This window comes from Diorhabda sublineata, chromosome 2 (assembly GCF_026230105.1).
Source record: "Diorhabda sublineata isolate icDioSubl1.1 chromosome 2, icDioSubl1.1, whole genome shotgun sequence".
In the NCBI taxonomy this organism is placed as follows: Eukaryota; Metazoa; Arthropoda; class Insecta; order Coleoptera; family Chrysomelidae; genus Diorhabda; species Diorhabda sublineata.
Window position 1 is genome coordinate 1,545,010 of NC_079475.1, and position 13,559 is coordinate 1,558,568.

General features: G+C 31.3%; 2 protein-coding genes across 2 annotated transcripts in view; both read right to left on the reverse strand.

Moving 5' to 3' along the window:
• The window catches only part of LOC130452864 (AMMECR1-like protein), a 336,472-nt gene that overhangs the window by 45,670 nt on the left and 277,243 nt on the right, over positions 1-13,559 (reverse strand). The window lies entirely within an intron of this gene.
• LOC130452853 (coiled-coil domain-containing protein 170) overlaps positions 1-13,559 on the reverse strand; it is a 73,136-nt gene that overhangs the window by 7,654 nt on the left and 51,923 nt on the right. The window contains exons 3-7 of the mRNA XM_056792333.1: positions 11,941-12,148; positions 10,894-11,206; positions 6,233-6,405; positions 5,107-5,307; positions 557-700 (exon numbers count right to left, since the gene is read on the reverse strand). Of these exons, the coding sequence (XP_056648311.1) occupies positions 557-700; positions 5,107-5,307; positions 6,233-6,405; positions 10,894-11,206; positions 11,941-12,148 (1,039 nt within the window). The remainder of the gene's footprint in view (positions 1-556; positions 701-5,106; positions 5,308-6,232; positions 6,406-10,893; positions 11,207-11,940; positions 12,149-13,559) is intronic.

A 13,559-nucleotide genomic window follows, 5' to 3' on the forward strand; every position in this document is an offset into this window, starting at 1 on the left:
AATTATCTAGCACATTCTTGCATGTTACAAAACTTACTGGGATTTAACTAGATTAAAAATCAAATTTAATGAACGACTATGGGGTGATCAAAAACTTTTGACCAGTAGTATAAATCTTGCTTTCTTCCAATACTTAGACGAAGATTAACTCAGGAACATGATTTTCTTACAAGATGGTGGATCGAGTAGAAAGACACGATTGAATGCGCGGGACTGTATCGGATCTCTGGATTAATATCAAGGGATATAATGATAAAACTTTGGACTACACTTTAATCTGATTTGACTCTTTGAGATTTCCACCTTATGGCAGGATTGTTTATACATGTAAAATTGTTTGAGGTGTCATTGAAAAACTCAGTTTTGTATTTTGTGAAATTTCGGAATTCCATAACAAGAACTGAACAATTGATTAATATTCAAAATATAAACGTCACGGAATGTTTTGAAATATTTGGGTTAATTGAGCAGCAATTTTTATGATTTGTATTGTGTTTTATTGTACGATATCAAATCTACTTTTTTGAAAACAACAATTTGTTCGTGCATCATTTACCTTGTCAGTTATTTTTTCACTTTCCAACCTTGCTAACTGTTCAGCTCTCATTAGTAATGTTTCAGTATGTAAGTCAATACCCAAATCTTGAGAAATTTCATCCATGTTTAAAGCTCTTGCGAGACGTTCAAGAAAATTAACAAACTGAAAAGAAAATTGAATAAATCAATACAGCTATTGAAATTCAGATTTAACTGTACTATAAAACTAACAAAAACATTTTTGAGAGTGAAATTTCTTTATTTTCTACGATTACTATAAAATATGACATATTCCATACAATTTTAATTCAATGAAAGTTGAAATAAAAGTTTCTGTAAACTAAATTATAGTATTTTATACATATACATATACATATTTTATACATTTTTTACCCCTGAATGCATTAAAATAGAAAAAACCGGGTGGTTCTATTGAAAAAAATGGAATAAATTTGATATTTATGAAGTTAAATTTTGAATACTTTTTATACACACCCTGTATAAAATGAAAAATTTATATATATATATATATATATATATATATATATATATATTTATATATTCAAATACGTATGACCTTGCTAAAAGTAACCGAATAGAAACTAATTTCATATCTTTAAGGGTATCCTCATAAAAAAATAACTTATGAGGGTCTGCAGGGGTGAAATTTTTTACAAAAAAAATTAATAACTCATAAAGTATGCATTTTTTGAAAAAAGTTTCTGGACAAAAGTATATTAAGATTTTACGTATATTACAAAAATGTATTAATATACAGAGTGTTCCATTTAAAATACCAAAGCTATAGTCGACTTCCGGTAAAACCGCAAAACCATCTTTGAAAATATTTTAGTTAAAAAGATCGTATCCAAAAACGTGAACGTAGAAATTTTCATGATTTTACTTCAAGTATTTTGCCATATACAGAATGCTTTAACTCGTCGTGGGACACCCTGTATATTGAATAATGAAAAATTGTAAAAAGAGCCAAAAAAATCAATGTAAGGTTTTTACCATTGATGTGAATATGCCTATAGAAAATTAATGGATTGGCAAATGAAAAACAATGTGGAATCCTTTTCTGAGAATGTGTTAATAATTTATTTTGGTGAGCTCTGTATCAAATACAAATCCAGTACCATGTGAACTTTATATTTTGTGCTCATAAAACGCTAGTAGCAAAACATGTTAAAATTGTTACTTATTGCAAATTAAGAGCTCTGTTGAAGGAAGAATCAGTTATGACGTCTCAAATAAATGCAACTTCGTAACCAGTGACATATTAAAACATTTCTTCTATTTGTTAACAAAGATTTGTAAACATGACGAACATCTTTGAAAGTGAATTTACGTTCGCGCTTACATTGGCGCCCGCGTTCGCGCTTCAACGCCGACGTGAACTCGAACGTAGCGATTTTTTTTCGGAATTTGTATATGAATGCGAAAAGGTGATGTTTACAATGTTAAACTTGATAAACCGTCGTTGTTCTCCATACTAAAACTGAAAAACCTCGCCAATAACAATTTTCATATGTTTTGTAAGAAATATATCAATCAACGAGCTAAAGGAATGCAATTTGAAGGTATCAAAAAATTTGGTATATTGGTTCAAGACATCGCTGAATTTTTGAAAATTCCTAACCCAGGAACTTACACAAGGAACTCATGAACAACTATTATCGCTAACAAAAGTGGTGATCTTCTGACTGTGTAGTTCCATGGTGGATGGCAATTCAGCGTAATTGCTGAAGGTTATGTAAACGATTTTATCAGTAAGAAGATAGAAATCTCAAAACATTTTATACAAGCTGTAAGATCCTCTCATGTATTTTCCTCAAGCCAACCGCCATTTTGTGAAACTACACTTTCAGCACCAGAAAAGAATTATCAGTCTGATATGCATAAAATTCAAAATTTTGTTTCAGCTGAGGAACATAAAATAGTTAACCGTCTGCAAGCATTAATTCATTTTCAAAAGTGTGGTATCTTCACCAAAAACTTTAATAACGAAAATAAATAAAGTTGTCGAAAAAACCTTGCGTTTGAAAATTTGACTTCATACTCTCGTGTGAAATCTTCTATTTTCAACACTTCGTATATAAAATACTATTAAATAAATGTTATATAAATAACTCAGTATGATCACTATCTTTATCGAGTTGCTTTGTTAATAATAATAAAAGTCGAACTTACTTGTTCATCATGATAGTTTTCCGAAACTAGTGAACATATGAAATATCTAACGAGACACCGAATGATTTATACATCAATTTCCACGAATATATCTAGGTCAGGTCCTTCACAATTGACCTTATCGTGACAGTTACGACAAGGAACCTGATAAACAAACTTTTCACCAGAGGAGATACATGAATTATAACATTCAGATACTTTGAAAGTTACAGTCAAACAAAAAGGTTCTTCACAATCAACTTTATCGAGATAGTTACGAAAAGGAACCTGATAAAATAACTTTGCAGAAGAGAAAAGATGTAATTGATAACAAACAGGATGAAGAAATTGAGCAGACAATTTACTTTGAAATATATCCTATAATCCTTCATGTAATACAATCTCAAATTATAGATATCTTGAGAGTTACAGGATAAACAGGATAATTCAAACAAAAAGGCCCTTCACAATTGACCTTATCGTGATCGTTACGACAAGGAACCTGATAAACTAACTTAGCAGCAGAGAAAAGATGTAATTGATAACATACAGGATGCAGAAATTGAGCAGACAATTCACTTTGAAATATATCCTACAAATCCTTCATGGGATACAATCTAAAATTTCAGATAATCTGGGAGTTACAGGTGAATTCAAACAAAAAATTGAGTTGTTTCCAATTTAAAAAGTATATGAGAGGTGAATAGAAATTTGTATGTATTTAAAAAAATATAATTCCAGAACTTTGTTGACTTTTGATATCAAGAAAATTGTGTAGCTTTAACTTAGAACCAGAATCAAGAGATACCTTGATGAAATTAATAGAGGGTCCATCCATTTGATCAGTCCTCCAGAAAAATTACTTTTCACCAGCTAGTTTGAATGTGGTGATGAGTTTTATACAGACGAATATGTAGTTGTTGTACGCACGCCTTTACCACTTCAAAATATTCTCCATTAAGATCAATTCCGATTGACGTACTTCCAAAAAATTGCATCAACGTCTACTTCAGCTGTTTACATTAACCACGTAATTTACTTTTGTTTGCGGGAATAAGGAGGAATCATTGGGTGCCAAGAACTGCACGACTATGGTCGGATTAGCCCGATCGTGATTTAAATGTTGGAAATTAACCTGGATCACGTTAATTGTTGTTCGGAAATTAATACACAGGTAAATGCGATCAGCTAACAGGTTTTTTTACTTGTCTATGGTTTTTAGAACTTATTAATTCCCTTTAAGTGGCTCTCTACTATTAATAATTAACATGAGCAGCGTTTTGATTTAGTATCTTCAATCAACTTTAATCAGCTCAACTCGAGTTATAGTTTCCGAAAAGTTTTGTACTAATGTTGTTTCAAAATTCCATATACGGGGTAATTGATTACTGTGATAAAGTTCAGTGCCTCCTTTGTCCTTTGAATAATATTTATATATAATAATAATTTCAATAACCTGTACAATGTGAGAGAAATGAAATAATAATGATCTATTCTAGCTAAAGCAATCACATAGTAATAAAAATTCTGGAAAATTATTTATTTTGTTAATATTCATTGAATGGTTTTTCTAGATGAAACAGCTTGTATTTTATGTGAGTAGTCGAAAAGTATTACCAACATCTATCATTTAACAATTAATTGTGAGTTAGCTATGATTTATTTGTCAAAAAACTACATTTTATCATTGCTATTTGGTACTGTAGAGGTTGTACTGCAATTATAAAGATCTCAAGATAAGTGATATAACTATAGAAAAATTCCGTATTCTCTTCATCATATAATTCCTGAATTCATTAGCGTGAGCAGATTCACCATCATGCAAAAACCAGATCTTTTGACATGTACGCTGTTCTTGGTTTACTAGAAAATGTAAATACATCTCAAGAATCGAATGTTTCTCAAGAAAATCATACTTGATAGTACTTTTCGAAAAGTACAAGATGTTTCATTTACCCTATATCAGATTCAATAAATATTAACGTAAAAAGTAATTCTCCAGAATTTTTCCCACTATTTGATTGCTTTAGCTGTAATAGATAGAATTTTTCTTACATTGTATTGAACATTTATGTAAAATTGGTTACAACTTCTTAAATACCTCGTAGAATACATCACAACCCCGTATTATTTTAAAAGTCGAGCAGGTTCCAAAGATGTGATAAAATATAAAAACTTTGAAATGGCAAAGCATTCTAGAATGTAATATTGAGAATAATTTCAAAATTTGAAGACTAATAATCAAAGGTCAAAAGAGGCATTAAATTTTATAACATTAATTAATCACCTCCTTAAGGATGCAACTTGATATAGATGTAAATTGCCCTCAATTTTGATATTGTGGATTCAATTTACGAATTCACAAACTTTGTCAACTTTGATTGTAATTTAACTCACCGTAGTTTTGTCTCTGATAAGAGCATCCCTCGAAATTTCGCAAGCATTTATCTCTGTGTCCGCTTTGTGGAGCTGTGCATCCATGTGGGTTTTCTCCTCTTCCAACGATCTAATCTTCTCAGTGGCTTGATCATACAACGAAACATAACGAGATAATTGTTGACTTTCCACTGTTAATTTTTCCCTCAATCTTTCTATTTGCTGAAATTTTATTAGTTACATGAAATTGAGCATACAATCAAATAATATAATTTGCTTTAGACCATTTCTAGAATCCTGTATATAATATGCAAATTTGGAAACATGTCTCCCAATAAATTTAAAAATGTGCAATATCACTCATTTGAATTTTTTTCGAAATTCTAGAAATCTGATGAAAATTGTAAATAAGTTTATGTCTCAACAACATAAATTCGATTGGTCTCTGGCCATTTAGCCAGACTCAATTATCTAAGAGGCTATGGGCTATGGGCCTCAAGGACGATCCCAAATATCGCTGGTACACAATCTATACAGTTCAAGTTCCAAATTTGAAGACTTCACGTTGTTTAATATTTATTTGGCAGCCATCAACAGTGGAAGTTTTCATTATGTGATACAACACTTTTATTTAAAAGGCATTAGCTCAACTAATATGAAAGCTGAAACAGATTCTCTTCTGGGTAAGACTTTCCACAGAAAAATATTGGATAACATAGTTTAAACGAGGTCCTACGAAACCAGCATCGCAGTGGTTGACTAAAAGAAGCGAACGACTTCAGAAATGTTGTAGAAAATCCACAGAGTGGTACTGGATGATCGTCGACTGAAAATGTGCGAGCTATCAGATGTTGTAGGCATTTCAGGAAGTGCGGTACATTGCATATTAACTGAAAATTTGGATATGAGAAAGCTGTGCGCCGTTTGGACAATGGAACAAAAACAGCGTCTTGAAGGTGTTTGAGTCAAGTGTTTAGCAATAAAACCAAATGTTTGCACCGTTTCATAACTATGGATCAAAACAGGGAACTAAAAAAGGAGAACTGCCTCCAAAGAATAAATCGAAATCTTGAAACTTATAAAGCGTCATACTTTTTTCCAGCAATCTACATCTCTTTATCAACATTTCTATAAATATATACTTTACAGAGGTTTTTTCATTATTGTCGTTCATAACTTCGTGTATCCTCTCTTTTATAGTTGTTTCTGTTGAATCCACAAAACGGGCTGGCGTGCTTAGTAGTATTGCCATGGAATCTAAAATATGTTTATGATCATTAACTAGTCTTTGTATTTTTTCTTCTTTAACTGTGAGATCGTCTGAAATAAAAACAAAGAATATTTTGAATTATAACCAATATTAATCTAGTATTAAGTTGCAAATATCCACTTTTATGATGTATATTCGTTCTGAAATCAGATACCAAACAAATCAATCGATAAATATTATATAAACTGATAAAAACTGTTAACAAGAAAAAAAGAATATTTTGATGGTACAGATAAAACAGAAAGATTGATAAAGAAAGTAAAAAGTAATTATTACATTAAGAAGATGAAAAATAAAAAAAATTCGTCGATAAAGTTATGGAAACTAGTCGATGAGGTTGTATTGAAACCAATAAGAAAAGAGATTCAAAGTATCAAAGACAATAATCAATGACCTTGACCAAATGAATAATATATTCGATAAATATTTTATCGATGTGGGTAAAAATTTAGTCCAGACTATTAATATTTTAATAATTTTAATAATTTATTAATTAATAAATAAAAAAATATTTTTAGTTACCAGTGGTTATATTTGTTTCCCTCTATCGCGATTGGGGTGATACAAATTATTAAAAACGATTTAAACCAAAAAAAACCCTGGATATGATAATATCAGTGTCGAAACATTGAAAATTACAGTGAATAAATCTTCCATTCACTGTAATAATTAACAGTTTACTTGAAACCGGATATTTCCCAAAAGCTTTCAAAAACATTCTAATACCAATATTTGAAATCTGGAGACTGGAATGACGTGACAAATTATCGCCCAAAGTCACTGAAAACAAGCCTAGCCAAAGTATTAGAAAATATTGCTAAAGACTTGAAGAAAAGTCGTAACGCCAAGGGATCTAAAATCAAGAACATTAGGAAATATAAACATATCAAAAGCTCTAAGAAATAAGAAATTAAAGAAATTTATTGTGAAACCTAGAATAAAAAATTTTTTCAAAAAACATAATTTACTTTCAAACCCTCAATTTGGGTTTAGAAATCATAAGTCATCTCAAGATACAATATATTTATTAACAAACACTATTTACGAATTTATAGATAAAAATAAGGGAGTATTTGGAATATTTCTTGATTTGGTAAAGGCTTTCGACACTATTTTGTTGAAAACCTTAGAGGACCTAGAAATAAGAGATCCGGTACATAGTTTTTTTTGAAATATATTTGAAAAATCGAAATCAACAGGTCAAAATAAAAGGTAGAAAATATATTTTGATTGAAGGAACTTAGACAAATCAACAGATTTGCTGATGATACTGTGGTTGTATATAAGGACACAAACTGGTACAATTTGAAATTAAAAAATGGAAGGGAGTTTGTGGAAATGAGAAGTTGGTTGGAATATACATTATTATCGTTGAATTTCTAAAAAACAGTTCTACTATTCGGCAGCCTCGAGATGTGTCTTCCAAAAATTGATATAAATAAAATTAGATATTTGAGAATAATTTTAGATCGTAGTTTCCAATGGAAAACTCATTTAACAAAAAAATCAAGGAGCATCCTATATAGTTTTAAGAAAATTGTCGAATTATTAGATATAAAAGAGAAATTTATGGTCTATCAAAGTTTAGTGGAAACACATTCAAGTTATGGAATCAAAGGTGGGGGGGGGGGGTATTTCAAAAACACACTATAATGCACTACAAGTTTCGCAAAATAAATTTGGGTTAAGTTAGGTTAGGTTATGTTAGGGTATTATATAACAATCTGCCAGATAATATGCAAAAATAATATACACGATTCAAAACTAAACTAAAAAGTTATTTTAGGAATAGACTAAGAAAAGATATACATGAATGAATGAACAGCTCTTGATCTAAAAGAAAATAAAAACGTACGTTGATTGTAATGCCATATTTATACAATAACGATTTTATGTTATATGAAAAAACATTTTTTTTTTCAATTTTTTGTTTTGTTTCATATCTTATATATGATAGTTAACTTTGGTAATTTAAGGAATAAGTACTTAATTGCTTCTATATATTTATTTATTTTTTATTTAATAAAATGTCCCACCACGTACAAACTACCGTACAGATAGTTTAGATTCACACGCAAGAGGTCCCAGGTTCAAATCGCGCTTATTGCAATATTTAATATTTTTATTTATGTAGTAATAATTATTTTTTAGGTGGCATTTAGAGAAGAGCTGCCAAATTAAATAACTGCGTAAAGTGCATGTTTGATATTAGTATTGTTAATAATCGAATTCATCTGCTGTTTTGTTAATTTGTTCCAATCTTGATAGAAATGTTTGAAATATTGGAAATTAGAATTGGTTTTCGAAACGATCGGTAAAGCCGTTTAAAAGTTATTTAAAACACATTTCTTTTTGAGATCTACCAGTCCGAATCGGTCCAAATTTCATTCAAAATCCAATGTTGATCAAGCCCTTTCGTTACAAACAAAAGTCAATCGCTCAGTTTCAAACTTTCATGTACATATCCACAGTCGCCGACATTTCAAGATATGATTGTCCTTATTTTCCCGAACCATCAGTCACTATGAATAATAATTCGTTGATGTGAATATTAGGCATAAAATCTTGAATACCTTTTGTTGCACCAAATGACGTCATTTGAAAACAATTATAGTATTGCTGAATATAAGACAAAAAATGTTTAGAATCTGGCCCGTATCCGAAAACCAATCAATGTAATGGTTCTGGTGGTGGTACCAATGGCGGTAATTTGACTTGACCACGCACGCAACACAATCCATAAGCTTCATTTTTAAATTTAAATGCCTTGCAATATTGGCATACAACGTTCATTGGTCTAATAGCAACGAAAACTATTGTATTCTTCTGTATAACTAAGTATATCACACAAATTAGACCACAAAATAAGAGTAAAACTACATAAATAAAATTTGGATGTTTTAGTATCATTATCGTATATGGAAAAAATTTTATTCAAGGTCATAGGTCAAAAAAACGAGTTTTTCGTGATTATTAGCAAAACGGTAAGTTTTATAATAAAAATACTTCCAACAAAAATTGTAGATCATGAAATTATCTACAAAAAAAGTATGAGTACTTTTTTACCTACGAGCTACCGTTTCTGAGACATAACGATTCAAAAAGCTGTAAAATGTTTCAGATTTACTGTAGTATTTAATGGCTATAATGATTCCACGAGAAATCCAAAGTTGCAGAACAACATCCTCGAACTTTAGCAACATCTCCGTCAATTTATAATTTATTTGATGAACTTATGACGGTTCCAACCAGTCAACAGAAATTTCTTACAAATACTCACAAGTCTTTGTGAAACCATTAAATACGACAACTTTTTGAATCATTATATCTCAGAAGCAGTGGCTCGTAGGAAAAAGTATTCATGCGTTTTTTGTAGGTTCCAACCAGTCAACAGAAATTTCTTACAAATACTCACAAGTCTTTGTGAAACCATTAAATACGACAACTTTTTGAATCATTATATCTCAGAAGCAGTGGCTCGTAGGAAAAAGTATTCATGCGTTTTTTGTAGATAATTTCATGATCCACAATTTTTGTCTGAAGTATTTTTATGATAAATCTCACCGTTTTGCAGAAAATTGCGAAAAACTCATTTTTTTGACCTTTGACTTTGAATTAAATTTTTTCCATGCACGGAAATGATGGAGAACATTCGAATTCTTTGTTCAATTCTATTTTAAACAATTTTATCGATTTTCAGCTTGATGATAATTTATGTAAATTCGAATGTCTAAATTGGCCGGATTATTGTTATGTTAGTAACGTTCATGTTAGTTTATCCAAACTTACCAAAACTACATATTAAATTTAAATATTAATATTAGGCATGATTGCTCCGAACTAAATTTTTTTTAATGTTCCGCGCCAAATTTCAATTTTTTTCTTTCTTAAGAACTTCTTCCTGACAATAACCAACATAACAAAAAAATAGTGAAATTGGTCCAACCATCACTAGAGATTCAGTTTTCTTTCATCCTTTTTGTGGGAAATAATAAATTAATCATTTTACATGAATTTTTTATCAATAAAATAAATCCGATGGAAGCATCCAACGACAAAGGAAAGTCAGAAACTTTATAAATAGTTTCCAACGCGAACTTTAACTCGAACGTAACGTGAACGAGAGCGTCAGCGCGAGCTCGAACTTAAGAGTTTATAAACAGAACTTTATCATATTCGATTAAATAATGGACTTGAACGAATTAACATTATTGAATAATCAAAATTATTATACAATTTTTCAATGCTTAATTAGTAGAAAAGGTACAGGAAAACTGTTCGGAATTCGGCGATTTGTATACAATATGTATCGTTTTTATTATAAAAATGTTTACCTCAAAGGTTAAATTAATAACAAATATCTCTAACGATTTTACCCTATGATAAAATGCTTCAAAACTATGGGTTATACAAGAAAACTGAAGGCAGATTAGTATCCTAGTATCAGTAATGTGGTTATTTTGTGATTTTCATCGTTTCTTTTGAAATAAAATATTATGAATATCGTCTAAAAACCTATATGAAATAATCTTTATCACCTCTCAACTGACAAATCAATGACTCATGTTGTCCAATAGTTCCAGTAGCTTTATCTAATGTCCTGTTAGTTGATGATAGCTCAGTTTTCAAATCGTTGAGCTCTCTATCTACAACACGATGTTCCATTTCAATATTATGTTTTTCTTGTTTCAGTCTGTCAATTTCTATAACTTGAGCAGTACATTGGCGATGGAGAATTTCTTTCTCAGACAAAGAACGTTCTAAATTTTCTCTACAGTTTTTCAATTCTAGTTCAACAGTTCCCAAAGTATCCTGCGCCGAGCTTATTTTGTTTCTCAATCTGGCTGTTTCCTGTAAGTGAACATATCATAGGAATAAGAATAATTTTCTTGATACAATCAATCAGTGCATAGATAATTAGCTAAAAAAATGAGACAGTACAGAAGTACACAGCATGCACAAAATGACATACAAGCCGTTCATTTGGTATTTGGGGATATGTTTGACGTAACTTCAAGTAGTCTAGTTGGATTTATGTTTTCTCGATTCACTAGGGAAGTTGCAGAAATATATCCTTCTCAGATCGGAAGAGCATCAACATTTGTCCTAGAGGTATTCTAATACCATAAGTAGAAGTTGGAATAGTATAGTATAGTAGAATACTATCTAGTATTTCAGGGGCACAAGTCTTTCCCTGAATTAAAACGGTTTAGAGCAAAAGAGTCAACAAAAATTTTCCCAGCAAAGAAGTACCATCAAACAGTATCTTCGGCATAATGAAGAACAGCAGCTAGAGCTTCCTTCGTTCTTTTTGGAAAAATTCTAGGCGAAGAAGCCGGAGACAGAGGAGGTTTTCTTCTTCTTTGACTTACAGGCCTAAATATGATATGACTATGAAGACATTGTCTCAACTGGAGCTTAATAGTCGTGGCTGTGTTAAAATTTGATTTTCTGTTTCTAGACATATTCACAAAACGTTTCGTTCCATATTTGATTGATAAACAGATTAAATACTCCCAGACATTAGGAAGAAAGAAAAAAAGATTTTTCTAAAAGTTGTCTTCTATAAACTGTATTATACTTACCTGAATTAGTTCAGCTGCTTTGTGTACTAAAGATTCTGATGATATGTAAGAGAAATCTAGTAATTCAGCGCCCAAAGCTACAGATAATCTTCTGACAAAATCTTGGACTTGAATTTTTAGGCTTTCCTTTCTTTGTTCTTCTGTATTCAAATCAAATTCTAATTTACGTATCTTATTTTCCAAATCTTTAATTTTTTCTTCGCTGTACCTAAAATATATAAAAATATTTATTTGGAAGTTAATCTAGAGGATTTATCAGGCATAAATGTCTTTAAGTTTGAGGCATCAGCACTCACTTTTGCAGTCGAACTTCATATTCTGGCTCTAGCATATACAAAGGTTAACTCAACAATATCCAAGGTTCACCTTGTATATCCTGGATATGACTTACACACCCGATTTAGGTTTAACTCGTCGTCTTTAATATTAATCAGGTCTTGTTAAATTTTTCCAACAGATCTGACGATGAAGAGCGAAAAGCTGAAGATTTTGCCAAGAGTCACATACTGATCAGACTTATCAATGAATCAACCAGAGTTCCGATGCAGATGGTGATTTTGCTAGCTTCTTAGACCTGTTTCTAACTGCAGACCCTGATCTGTACTACTTGCGTCACTTGGATCACAAATTAAATACAGCAATGTGTTAACTAGGAATCTAAACTTAAATTTCACCAAGATCACTCGAGGTTTGGCGTTATAGATCGGCAAAATGGAAGTATCTAAAGAATTTGTTTCATGGGCTTCCTTGCAATGATGTTTCTAATGACCTGGTGTGTGCAAACGAGATTTTGAAATTAATCTTGGCAGGTATGGAAGCCTATATTCCTTAATCTTTCAAGTGCTCTGTATATAACAATCCATGGTTTGTTATAAATTGCTTTAGAGAAATCAAAAAACAAAAATACTGCTTATTGCTATTGCGCTAGTACCAAAAATAGTATAAACTTTGTTGTATCGAGAAATACCTGCAATAGTCCAAAGACAGTAAAAAACAAAGCTCTAAATTCCGGGTAACTACCATCTAGCCTGACAGGTTCAACGATGCTACAAATAGAATTTCTTCACTGAGATGTGGTGAAACTTCTCAAAGTCTTGGACATGAATAAAGTCACTGGTTCCGATGGAATACCATCAATCGTAGTGAAGGAACGTGCGGGTGTACTAATAAGTAAACTATGCAACCTCTTTTTCTATCATCTAAAGCTTGGTCGGGTCTAACCCATACCAAAAAAGACGGTTCCCAGCAAAAACAGTGTGATTGCTTTAGTCCCAGTCATTGCCAAAATGGAAAAGTCGTTAACAAGCAAAACTTGAGATATCTTCAATTTGCTAAGATCATCAGCGACCATCTATACGGCTTTCGTCGACAGATCAACCAGGGAGATCTTAACAATATGTGAACTGAAGCTATGGAGAAAATATGCGGAATCCCGAGCAATCGCACCAGACATGGTGGTTTATTATTGACAGGGTTTGTCATGTCAACAACGATCCAATAGACAAAACTGTAAACTCTATCTAAAGCTTTGCCGACGTTAGAAAGTTAGCCGCCCCAACAAATTTGGCTAACACCCAAATCAACAGATAACCACTATCAATAGTTATGTTGGGAACATA